A 13654-nucleotide genomic window follows, 5' to 3' on the forward strand; every position below is an offset into this window, starting at 1 on the left:
GCTGCGGGACGTGCTGCCCCGTTGCAGACCAGCCTTGGCTCCCTGGCTGTGGTTTTGCAGCGTCCCACCTCTCGAGCCTGTTACTGACAGGAATCATGTGCACATATGCTATGCAATTTTATGAAGTATTTATATATAATTTGACATTTGGTTACGTTTAACACATTCTTGTCATTATCAGAAGATGATGGCAGCTAAGAACGATCATGGCGAATGGTTAATAAGCTTTTGCTGTGTTTAGATACAGTTGTGAGAGGAGACACAGCAAATTATGTTCAATTCTAGCACTTGGACAAACCCCTTGCATGTACGTACGCAGCAGTGCACGGGCAGGCCTTGGCGAAAGGAGGTGGTGACAATTCCTAACAAAGGAGGCACCAGAGACCTATTTTTAATATTTATTTTTTTTAGTTATGCATGTGTGCAAGTGTAACATGTATCAGCAGTGCAAGGAAGGTTAGCAGGGATTGAACTGAAGCTGGACTGGATTCCCTGTCACACTGATGGTTAAAAATGTCAAGAAGCAGAGTGAGTTCAAGTCTGCTTGCAAACTGTCTTGCTGAAGCGTGGAATGCTTCTCTCTCTGTCTTCTTTCTAAAAAGGAATACAGAGAACGTGTGGAAGGCCATCCAGCGAGGAGTGCCACCTGGCTGCACAGCAGCGACTCGGCCAGGGACGAGAGAGAAAGGTGGAACTGGATGGTTCCTTCTCTAACACTGAGTTCCAGCATCACATCCGAGGAAGCTCTGTTCACTAGTAAAACACAGAATCCTTCCATTTTCTTATAAAGCTATCACTTACTGCTTAGTTGTCTTTGGAGGCACCGATTAATAGAAAATGTCATTATAGAAATGAAACTGTTTCCCAATACGTGTAACAGAGATGACAAATCAGAAGGAGTGCAGAAAAACAAGATGACTTTGATTTATCTAAGCAAAGCTGTGTGTGTAACTTTGCTGAACAGACTTGCATAAGAAAAGTCCATTGAAAACTTTTTTTCACTACAAACCACTGAGTAAACACACAAGCTTTTAAATTTGATCCTGGTTTTCCAGTGGTGTTACTGTGGTTTACCTATCTTTTGTTCAATAACTTTGTTTCCACTGGAAATCCTCCAATCAGATCTGTGAGACTACCTCTGGAGGGCAACAGTTAAGGGATGAAAGAGAAGTACAGCTTCCTCCCAGATACAGGCCTGAAAGGAAGAGTAAACTTTGAATTTAAATTTATTCTGTTTCCTGCTCATAATGTCAGACCTTTTACAAATGCCTAGTCTGGAAGGAGATTTCAAGAACCAAGTAGCCATCCTCAGGCAGTGGTATGGAACAATAGGCAGCATTACTTGATGCAGTCGTTTGGGAGGGCAATCATACTCCTCTTAAATATTTGGAGAGGATACATAGTAGCATCCTGTTGGAAAAAGGGCAGATGGAAGACTGTTCTCCATTGTTTGTAACCACTCAGGCATGGAAGGATTTCTTGGGATGGTCTCAGGTTGCTTTGAACTCCCTAGTCATTATTGCCATGAAGGTAACTCCCATGAATAGCAAAGCTGTTGGGTGTGGGTTTTAGAGCTTGAAAATCAGGATCAGTAGAGGAGGAGTTCTGCATTGCCTAGCGACAGGACAGCACTGCAGTCTGTTCTGGGAACACTTCAGAAAAGAAAATAATTGTGTGACTATTTTACAGAGGTCATAGGTGGCCCAAGACAATGTCAGCAGGGCTGGAAATATGCTTAGAATTAATCACCAGTGCTAACCTTGCACAAGGTCTGCCAGCAGAGTACAGGAGTTCATGCAAAGCATCTTTGTGTTGTCATCATAAAAATGGGCCAATCACCCAATTTTTAGTAATTGTAACAGACTTTGAACTCTCTACCTGTTATGTTTACATGATCTTGTAAAACTTTGCAAAAAAAATTTCAGTTTAAAACTCTACTTCTGGAAATAGTTTTCACTCATTTGAAGGAAGGATTTCCAGAACTTCAGAGTGACAATTCAGTGAAATTATTGCATAATCTATAGGAGAACTGTTTACGTCAGCATCATAGTCCAGTTTCAGGTAGCTTAAACATGAAAAATAGCAAGCCAAAGTATAATCTAGCTTCAGGTAATTTAAATAATTGCAGGCTTGTGGGGCCTTGCCAAGTCTTGTAATGCAGACATTTAGATTGGTGATGATGTAGAAAGAGAAAGCTGCCTTTCTGGAAAGCTTAATGTCTTCTGCGAAGCTCCATTAGCAGATTAACAGTGACACCAAATTTACTATAGATATTACCTGGTATGTCTTCATTGAGTTCACATACCCTTAACTAAAACCTTAAACAAATCTTCCATGAAAAAAATATTTCAGTATCTTAACAAAATTGTCAATGGAGAATTAATTACTCCAAAGTATTTTATACATTCAGTTGTTCCTAATGTTAAAGAGTCTGAAGGAAGTTTTAAATAATGTATTTTGGTGGAATGCTGAACTCTCTTCTACTGTTTCTGTCCTTTCCTGAAATCCTCGTTACTAGCTTTTCTGATCACAGGCAGTTCTGTCTAGCATCCATCAGTATTATTCTGGAATTCACAAGTTTGATAAAAAGCCTGGTGTAAATAATTCCACCTCCCCAAGAGTTTGTACTAGCTCTTAAATGTGTACTTTGTGTAGTCCTTCCCTGCCCCTTACAAAAACCCATAGTTCTTAGTGTAGAACAAACTAGATAGCTGCTTTTCTCTCTCCCTAAAAGGAAACAAGCTAACCTCACTATCATATTTAACTCTTTGCTATGGTTATCTAAATAAAGTGTATTCTTTTTACATCTATGTGTCAGCAAGTAAGTCAGAAAGTATATGTGCATTTATATGTATGCATACACAAACATACTTCACATTTTTCCTAAATGGAATAGTTTGCTTTTTTAAAAAAAAAATGCTTAGAAATGAACATGAATGCTGTGCATGTTAAAACTACTGACTTCTTTTTCTGCCATCTAGACATGGAATAAGGTAATTTGTGTGTGTGTGTGGGTTAATTTGTTTGTTGTGGTTTTTTTAATTAAAAATTGTAAAAGCAAATGTAGAGGGCTGTGGCCATCAAGATAGATCCTTCTAGTCACAATTATTCTAGCTGCTTATTCAGGTCATTAAATTAGTAACAAGACAGCAAAGAAATGCTAATTTGCTATTTGAAAAGATGTAAGTGGTCAGAGGTTTAGCTCTTACAAAGCTGTGTGTTTATTTATTTATTAAGCTGTTGGAAAGAAGCCATCTGACTTCTACACCTGATCAGTACAGCTGGATTTGAGAGACAAAGCTATTTTTTACATTACCTTTGTGTGGTGATAGATCTTCAGTTCCAAGTGTAACAGATTATTCTCCAGTTGGTGATCCCAGATCTCCACGCTGGATCCCATCACTGCACAACTTTTGATTCACAACTTCTGTACAAATGTAGACACACAGAACCATCATATTCTGTCAAATTAACCAGGGTGTGATCTCAAGTTTCTTAAGTATGGTGTTACTTGCTGAAGGACAGAGAACACGAAGTCTGTTCTAAAGCCTGTCTGTACAAAGGCTGTTTTGCAGATGAGGATTTTGAGCCGGGCTCACCACTGAAAAAGCTTTACTGGGTGCAACTGGGCGTTTGTGTTCCAACAGAATTCCTTGCTTGTGCCAGCCTGTTGTGATGCCATACAGGGAACCTATTGAGCTGGCTGAAAAATAACCAGGTTTGGGGGAAGGAGGGAAGGCTATTCATTTTCATCCACATTAGTTTTCAATTCTGTACTGAAAACATTACTATCAAGATTTCCTGTATCCTTGAAGCTGCCCTCTGAGTAGCTCTGCAATTTAGATTCTTTATCCGCCTAAGTTGGCCCAACAATTCAGTCTCTCTGTTCATAGTGCAGCAAGGTCACGTCCCCTTTCAAGAAATCCTTGCTCTTGCTCTGCAACCCAGCAGGACAACACAAACCCCCAAAAAAGACATGATTTGTAACAAAAAAAAATTACCAATCTGGAAGATACACCTTATTTTTTAAATACTATTTCTGTTCAAGACCGTACCACTAATAAGTTATTTCACTAAAAGTCAAATTCTTTATTAGCTGTCTTGATAAAGACTTAAATATTTAAAACCTTTCCATCTGCAGCAATCCTATTACACTATCCAGTCAGCTTCTGTGGTTTTGGAACAATGGAGGCTAACCAGAGAGGTTATCAGTTGACTTGTAAATGTGACACTTGCTTCTCAAGAGAACAGGGTAACACCATGTTGTTCCCAAGAATGAAATGAGAAGCCTAATCTTCTTCAACAGCTTCCCTCTGATAACCTCAGAAAGCTAAATTATACGTGCAAGTAAAACAAACAATGGGGAACAAACGGAGAAATAAAAATTATGCATACTTCCTACACTTTCTATGTTCCTGAAATACTAGAAGAAACAAGATTTAAACATCAAGGTGAACTTTTTACAATTTCAGTTTATACTTCAATGTAAGCAAGAAAACAAAAATGTCTGTTTGGTGCCATGCTTTTATTTAAATGAAAGGAAAAAACTACACTGTACCACAGAAGTAGCAATGACAATATTTTACAGCACAGCATTTGAAAAAAATATGGAAGCTATGCTCCATAGAAGTGGACAAGTAAGCACACAATACACTGTACATTTTTCAACAGTGCCCATTAAATCATAATTAAATAGCTGAATTTGGCTTGAAACAGCCAAATAATAAAAGCTAACAGTCATACTAACATTAGAAAAAAAATTCAGTAGCTATTATGACTGTTAGAATATGAAATTTTGCTCCAAAAACTAAGACAAGAGTTTGGCAATTCAGTCATAGCAACAATAATAATACCCCTGATGAAAGCACCAGTGTGTACTGAAAAGGTCAGTGATAAATACTGGCCTTTATGGAAAGCTTCCTTTTTTTTAAAAAAAATTTTGTTTTTCTTTTTTTAAACATGATCCCAACCAAAGATCCACTGTAATTAGAAAATTTGCAAGCTTAAAAAGGAAAAGTGCATCTAGCTTCACTTTTCCTGTATTAAGTAAAACTTAATACTGCAAGCAATTAAATTTTCAACTCCATTATTCACATTCTACTTTTAGACATTGCACAAATCCTTAAACCTGTTGACAAACGTAGTTTTCATAATACATTCAGATACATTGAAAATTACTCAAAGAATTCCTGTCATCTGTTTAAGTTCACTTTGATTAGATTGATTCTGTGTCTTTAGGGTGTTGCAAATCTTCAGTTAAATTATAGTACAGATTTCAGAAACAAAAAGCCTCCCACGATAAAACTTCTTTTGAAGTTATTCACCATCTGTGTATCATTTAATTCCAACCTCCTGGTTTCTTGGATCACTGTATATTATACACAGTTTCATATTGTTACGCAAGATGTTCCTACAATAGTGATCATAGGAACTGTCTAACAGCCAGAATGTGCAAACCCTCTTTCCCCCTTTTTAATATTATTTATATCCTATATACAAAATATGTATACACTTGAAATATAAGAGTTACATATCCTGGTGATATACATGCAAACAGTAGGAATCAGCTAATCACAAATAGTTTTGAGCCACATACATATTAAACATGTATTTTAAAGTGTTTTTTTCTTTTTTTTTTTTACAGTTTTAACAAATATACATAAATATAAGAACATAAATTACAGTAAAACTGACAGCATTTTTGAGAAAATGTTTATAACCCAGATGCATTGATGCCTAAGGCCTTATAATAATTTAAAAAAAGTACTGTTCTAAACTGCTGAATGACATCTCATTCCTGTGCATCTTTCATAGGAGTAAATGAGCACATCATAGTAGTTTCTCTCAGAGCAGTTTAATGAGAGAAACACGAACATTGTTTTAGTCTCCCCATGAAACAGAATGGACTACATACTTACAGCACAATACTGTCTTATGTTAATGTAGTTGTCACAACACTGAAACAGAACAGAATCACAAATCATTCAAGTCGTTTCCTGAGAATGAGATTTTTTTCCCCCAACAAGTCCTCTGGTGTACATTATCAAAATAGCCACAGATTTAGGGGAGGCTTCAAGTCTGTAGTGTTTTTTTTGTTTCTTTTTTTCAGAACAGTGCTATGTTAAAAGCAAATTATAAGATAAACACTGAAACAGAATAGTGATCCATAAAATAATCAAACACTGTTTTGAAATAAAATGCAGCCCTTTATAAATAATACTGAAATATACCTAGAGTGCGTTTTTGTAAATAGGTGTACTATGAATTTATTGAAATGTCATTTAGGCATTTTTGGCTGTATGTATATGTATTTAAACTCTCTAAGTGTCACAAGACATCATCTGTTAGATTGTGTCAAGAAAACAACTTACTACGACACTGATAATTCTCATCAGAAGTCTGTTCCCTTGAAAATTTATTTAAGTCTGAGCCGGCAGATCTGAAGGCAGGAAGAACAGACAGTGGCCTGGATCTTAAAATCAATGGGAATTAGATACATGACTTCTGAAAGATCTGTGACCTAGTGACTTCTGTGATTCTTCTGAATCTTTTTAGTGTTCTGTCAGGCAAACATCAAGGACCTAGTTCTAAATGTTTCACAAGTTCCTATTCCTTCCTTGGAGAAGCTGTACCTGACTATGTGCTCTCTCTTCATCTGGAACAATGCAAAATAATGCACATTTGCTTACACTGCTTTAGAGGTCTACCAAATCTTTTTACTTCGCATTTTAATGGCATTATGAACATGCACGTGGTCAGTCATTACATCTCAGGCGGTAGCTTTCTGGAACAGGACTAATTGCATCACCTAACTATACCCTGAGTTGTTAAATAATCCATTTGAAGGAAACTTCAAACAGTTGAAAGGTTTTTCCTTTACTGTTTAGTCTATAAGCAAATCATTATTATTTAATTGAAAAAGATTAATAAATACTCAGGGGAATGAATCTTGATTGTGTTACAGCACGCAAAAAGGGTCTTGCAGAGCAAACCCATTCAGCTGTTCTTGGGTGACATACAACTTCTTATTTAGCCTTTACAGTAAGTCAGTATGCAAACTTCAAGGGTATTGAGAATATTAAAAAGTATTTCTTTAGTGGAAGAAAAAATATTTCAAGACAAGCACAAATACAAACATATAAGGCAACAGATGTAAAAAAATGTAGTTTGAGTCACTAAAGATGAACATTCAGTGCTTCAGTGTATCTAATCAAAATACAGAGCAAATATACTCTATATATTGTATTAGCACATACAAATCTCCACACAAGTCAGACATTTCCATAATCACTCATATTCACCTCAGTGATAATCTTCTGCACTCCTAAACACTGTGTTTACATTCCAGTTGGATATGATAATAGAACTTGGTGTCCAGTTTTAAGTTCTAAGAGTCTTGTTGGCAACTAGAAATCTATTTCCTATAGGCAGTAAAGATGAAGTGCAAGTTTATCATAATTGTCTGAAGCAAATTTTTTTCCATCTACTATGCCTTGGTGGGTAAAAGTTTCTTAGGAGTTACTGGTCTCTTGGTTTGCCACAAATGGCTGTGAATAGTAATTGCATCAACACTGGCAGACAAAGTTTTAGCAGGTATGTGGCTAAACTGCTTCCTGTCAGAGTTGTATTTATACAGTCCCTCTATCATTTTCTTTGTGATAGATTTGGGACCTATTCCTGTTAATTTATTGATTTCTTCAGTATCAGGGCAGTATGTATATAGAGATCTGAACTGGCAGCCTGAATCCCGGAACAAGATTAAGAAATTATTGGCATCGGATTTTTCCATTTCCTTTAAAAGAAAGAAAGAAAGAAATTCACAATATGAATTTTGCATTGTAATTAGAAAATATTCAGACTAATTGGATTGTAGTTCTTAATTTCTTTTCTATCAGAGCTGAAACTTAGGTATAACTCTTCCCACTTAAAAGACCTTTTTTTCAATCATTACATTTTGCTAAGACTCACAGATCTGAATTTGCTAAGGTAGCCAGATGTCTTTCTAAAGAAAAACCTTATTTATTTGGACAATTTCAGATAAACTTGTTTAGCTATACCTCAGTAACAAACATCCTAACAAATAATTTGTAGACCAAATAAATTTTTTTTGATCCATTACATGAAGCAGGTTTAATACACAGAATCACACAGAATCCTAGGGGTTGGAAGGGACCTCAAAAGATCATCTAGTCCAACCCCCTGCCAGAGCAGGGTCACCTAGAGCACATCACACAGGAACGTGTCCAGGCAGGTTTTGAATGTCTCCAGTGAAGGAGACTCCACAACCTTTCTGGGGAGCCTGTTCCAGGGCTCTGTCACTCTCACAGTAAAAAAGTTTTTTCTGATATTCACACTGAACCTTCTATGCTCCAGTTTGCATCCATTACCCCTTGTCCTATCACTGGTCATCACTGAAAAAAGCCTAACTCCATCTTCCTGACACTCACCCTTTACATAATTGTAAACATTGTTGAGATCACCCCTCAGTCTCCTTTTCTCCAAGCTAAAGAGACCCAGCTCCCTCAGCCTTTCCTCATAAGGGAGATGCTCCACTCCCTTAATCATCTTTGTAGCTCTGCGCTGGACTCTTTCAAGCACTTCCCTGTCCTTCTTGAACTGAGGGGCCCAGAACTGGACACAATATTCCAAATGCAGCCTCACCAAGGCAGAATAGAGGGGGAGGAGAACCTCTCTTGACTGACTAACCACACCCTTTCTAATGCACCCCAGGATGCCATTGGCCTTCTTAGCCACAAGGCCACATTGCTGGTTCATGGTCATCCTCCTGTCTACCAGGAACCCCAGGTCCCTTTCACCTATACTGCTCTCCAGCAGGTCAGCCCCCAATAATAATTGCGTATTTGGGAACGGGAAATTTAGATATGTCTAGATGTGCCTGAAAGATGCTCTAGCGCTAAAATGGGGTTTTGGTCATCCTTTAATCCATTCAGGTTTGGTCAAACCATAAAGTCAACTCAAGTGCATTTAGCAGTTCATTATTAGCTGAAATCTTCAGATTCCTATTCCATCCAACGCAACTTCTACAGGACATGAGCCTTGAACACATACAGCTCCTACCAAGTGCCATAAGCTGCATCCTAGAGTTAAGCATCACCTTCTTACAACTGTTCTTTCCTAGGATTTTTGGAGGTTATTACACTCCCAGTTACTTGAAATTAAAGAGACTGCCTTGATTTCTCACTTGTTATTTCCAAAAAGCAACAAAAAAGACAGAGAAGGCAGTACTGTTTGACTTAGATGTTTATACTTTCAGAGGATAAATATACTGACCTCCAGTATCTTTTTCTTTTGACCTTCATTTACTTTTCCAGCCAAGCAGCAATGTGCCAATGCATTCTGAATTATATACTTATTGGATTTAGCACTGGGTTCTTTGAAGAGCTTTGGTCCTATGGAGGAGGAATGACAACTCAGCTAAGTTAATCAGTAAGCCAAGAAATAGTTACTTTAAACATTATGAAGCACTTCTGGTACGCATAAAGATACAAATCAGGAGTAAAAGACAATTAGGCTAGAGACCACAAATTTCACAAACAAGTAAAATGTTACTGAATTAGCTTACAAATGTGTCTTTCATTATTAAATAATTATTATTGGCAGTCTTGGTAAATATATTTTCTCTCAGAGGACCTCTTCTATGAACAACAAAACATTTTGTATTTTTTAACTAAAATTTCAGTCATCTATAAGGGAGAAAATTATTTCTTTTTCTTCATCTACACCCTGTGATTTCAAGGGTTAGAGGTATAAAAATGAAGCTGATGCCATGCTCAGAGAAGTCTCCTCTGTTTTAATTTCTGAAATATATGCATACTTGTATGAAGACCATTTGAAAAAAACAACATGTAAATACCAATTCCAGGTCTTAGAAAGGAACATAACATACAAGCAATTGCCAATTAAATTTAAGATTATATCTCAGTTTGTCTATGCCTTGGGAAAAAAGGCTTGAATCAACACAAACATGTTGTGTGAAATCTGACTGACAGTGAAGATACTAAACCACGTGGAAAAAGCCTTCTGTTCCATTCCCAGGAACTGTGCATTCCTTCATTTAAAAATAAGCTTTACATAAGAATAATTCAAAGATAATCTTCAGCACCATGGGTCTTCATGCGAAAAGTGAGCAAGACCACCCAGGCAAAGTCTCACTATCCCTCTTGTAATTTAATTTGACATTCACGTAGGACAAACTGACTGAGGTTTCATGGTTTAGAAGCAGGTAAGTACTTCCCATTTTCAGAATGAACACTGTGCCTTTCCAGACTGTAGTCATTTTAGCAGAATGGAGAAGAGATTATTTTCAAAACCAACATTTGCCAGCACAGAGAGAGCTATGCAGCCCCATCAATCAAATCTGATCTTGCTATAACTTCATTGAAAATACCTAGTTATTTTAGTCTTTATCAAACAAAGTGTTAATAGCTGGGCAAAAATGGAGCTTTTATAATCCTGATGATGCCAGGTCTTTGCAATATCATGTGCTGTATATTAGGAGAAAAGGGATGAAGACTTAAAGCATAATAAAGAATTAGACACCAGATTGTGAAATTTTTAATAAGCAGTGAAGAACTAAAAACTTTTCCTACACAGAACCACTAATAGCCAGGTTTCTGAGCACTGTTGCCACTAACCTGTGTACTCTGTAGCAGAGGCAACAGAAGAGGTTGTAGATGCGTTTTCCCAATCTTTTTCTCCGTTACGACTACCGCAGCGACTTGGAGATAAGAATCCTTCCACAGACTCAGACCTAGACATTAATTTAAAAATTTATTAAAAAAAAATTACAATGTTCAGCAAAGAAGCCTTCTAATACAAAAGGAAGGCAAACTTTATTAAGGTAGAATACAATCATTTAAATTGTAGACTATAAAACTAAATGTATGATATTTACAGTAGAAATTAATGGGATAACTGAGTTCATGTTCTGGATAAATTATTTTGAGTGATGCAAGAAGTTGGTATTTAGGTGAGGTTTTTGATATAATAATTGATATAAGTTTTTGATATAGTAAGTTTGATATCATAAGTTTTTGAGCTACATCTGAGGGACAGAAACCTAACAGATATTCTAGGCTGTGGAAATTCAGGTTACTTTTACATTGGTACTAGCAAAACATTGTCGCATCATGTAGCAAACAAGCCAATTCCTGATAGAATGATGAATGTGATGTAAAAATTTAGTTCATTTATACTTATTACAACAATTGGCAGTGAGAACTGCTGTATTTAGGACAGCAAACCAATTTCCTTTCTTATTTTTTTCACAAGCAGTAACTTCTGGCACTGTAATTCTTCAGGCTGTGTCAGCAGCCAATCATGAATAGCTTTGCACTTAAAGGTCTAAGCAGGATTATAATATTTTCTTAAATTATTACAAGATATTTAAAGTTTTTTTTGATTGTGGCTACGGCAAAAGCCAGTCAAATTTTCAGCTTGGAATGAAAGCTTTTCTACTAACAAAAGAAAGATAAAGAAGGTTTTGTAATAGCATTTATGTACATGCTAACATCTAGCAAAATCATCAGTAGATGAAAATTCATTTATAATTTATAATATATTCTACAGCTTTCGTGATTAGCACTGACATGAAGGAGATCTCAAAGGTATCACTAAAATTCACTCAGTGTGATCATCAAAGACAAATCTGACACGAAGAAGAGGTGAAAGTATGGGTCTGGAAGGATACTGACATTTTTTCAACGCTGTTGCTTTCAACATTTTGCACAGAATTTTATCGTATTTTAAAATTCTTAAGGCTCTAAATCAAATCCAAAACTAGAGGAAGATGTACTGTTCGTCACAAGCACCATAAAATTAAAACTACACAGATAGGGGTCATCTCCTTAAAACTCTGTGTGGATAAGCTACATGAAACCTTTTCTAATAGCTAAAATAGCTGGAAGAAATCGCCCTCTCAATCAGAACTGATCAGTTTTTAAAAGACAACAAGAGATGTTAGGATACTTGGATAATTTCATTAAAATTCCTTATGTAATAACCAGTAAGTCAGTTCTCAAGACATCAAGGTAACTGAAAAGTCAACTGAAACCAGTTGGAGACATGTCAAGAGTTGATGAGTGAGTGATGCACAGTGGCCGTGAAAAAATGACACGATATTGTAACATGCAGTGCTCCATATCAAACCCTGCTTCCTAGTTTGTCTTTCTTCCCTACTTCTTTTCTATTTAGAAGTAGTATTTATCTGAATATAATTAAGTAGCTACACAGAAATAATACTTTTCCTCAGAATTATAATACAGATTTTCTACATAAAATGAATTTTCTGTTACTTTTATAACTTTTCATTTCATTGTTAGGTGTTTTTTAATACAAAATACATTCAGGTGTTTGGAAAAGTCTAAAGTTCTAGTGAACAGTTAACACTTCCCTGTATGACTTCTAAAGAGAAATAAAAATAGAAAAGAAACTTCTATATTAAAAAAAGAAAAGAAGCTATGTAGCTACATGTAGCATACAGGTTTAATAAAATACCCACAAGTTAAGACTTAAATACAAACAAACAACTTAAAGAGGCTGTGTAAACAGCATTTTGTTTTAACCTGTTATAGCTGCCCAACTGGTTTACTTGATAGAATTTGTGAAACAAATGATCATGGCTTGGTGCTCTAATGCCTGACAGTGGAAACAACCCATGTTTCAAATCAGGAAAGCATGCCTGCTCTTGGAAAACACAGTATATATAGAACCTTTTGAAAATTCATGCAAGTTTACATAATTGATTATAAAATTACAATAAATGAAACTCTTGTTTTAGCTTTACCTTGGTGTTCTCTTGCCTGACTGCACACTCTCATTGTCTCCTGTATTCAGCGATGCCAATGAAAGACTAGATACTGAAAAAACACGATAAAGCTGTGAACCTGGATAAAAACAAAGTTAAGGCTTATAAACCTATGCAAGTAGTATGAGTCTGTTCATTAGACCCAACACCAGCATCAGAAAGTCAGTAAGAGCTTTTCTATAAAAGACTCTTACAACCATGTATGATCTAACTGCATGCATATGGGGTGCACTTCATCTAAATGCTTGCTGACACCCAAGCATTTACAGCCACCTGGGATGGTCTCAGACTAAGCATTAATGTGAAGCATGGATATGGGAATATTGGCACTATGCAAATCAAAGAATGCCATTAAAGTTGATAAGTTCTCATAAAACAGAGCTTAAGAAATTTAATTTAAAGCTTGGGATGGATTCTTGGAAGGTGTGTTACAGGAATACTTTAAATTACACTGAAACATGGAGGGGAGCAGCTAGACAAAATGCAGAGTAACAGGGCTATACCCTGTTGTAAGAAAAAGGATCACAGAGCAGCCTGGTTGCTTTTTTCTAATTGTAAAGTGGCAACACTTCTTCCAATCATTACTGCAATTATGTGATACCTAAAAGAGTGCTTAATTTTCCCACATAATTAGTGTTGCTATGTTCATAATTACACATGCAGTAGGTAAACAAGCAAAATAGAAAAATCTCCAAGATATATAACAGTAACTTTTTATTTCAATTATGTCTGTATTAAGCAGGAATTTAAGTATTAATAATCTCAACTTTATTTATTTATTGATCTCTTATCTCTCAACTTTTACTCATTTTAGTTCCACAGGTGCAA

General features: G+C 36.2%; 1 protein-coding gene across 3 annotated transcripts in view; it reads right to left on the minus strand.

Moving 5' to 3' along the window:
- Window positions 1-6869: 6869 nt before the first annotated feature.
- The window catches only part of CAMSAP2 (calmodulin regulated spectrin-associated protein family, member 2), a 74796-nt gene continuing 68011 nt past the window's right edge, over window positions 6870-13654 (minus strand). For all 3 annotated transcript variants that reach the window (XM_010006679.1, XM_010006678.1, XM_010006680.1), the window contains 4 exons: window positions 12806-12878; window positions 10656-10771; window positions 9292-9410; window positions 6870-7792 (listed from right to left, as the gene is read on the minus strand). In XM_010006679.1, coding sequence (XP_010004981.1) covers window positions 7487-7792; window positions 9292-9410; window positions 10656-10771; window positions 12806-12878 — 614 coding nt within the window. In that variant the 3' untranslated portion in view covers window positions 6870-7486. The remainder of the gene's footprint in view (window positions 7793-9291; window positions 9411-10655; window positions 10772-12805; window positions 12879-13654) is intronic.

Source organism: Chaetura pelagica, unplaced genomic scaffold (genome assembly GCF_000747805.2).
Source record: "Chaetura pelagica isolate M959 unplaced genomic scaffold, ChaPel_1.0 scaffold69, whole genome shotgun sequence".
Taxonomy (NCBI): domain Eukaryota; kingdom Metazoa; phylum Chordata; class Aves; order Apodiformes; family Apodidae; genus Chaetura; species Chaetura pelagica.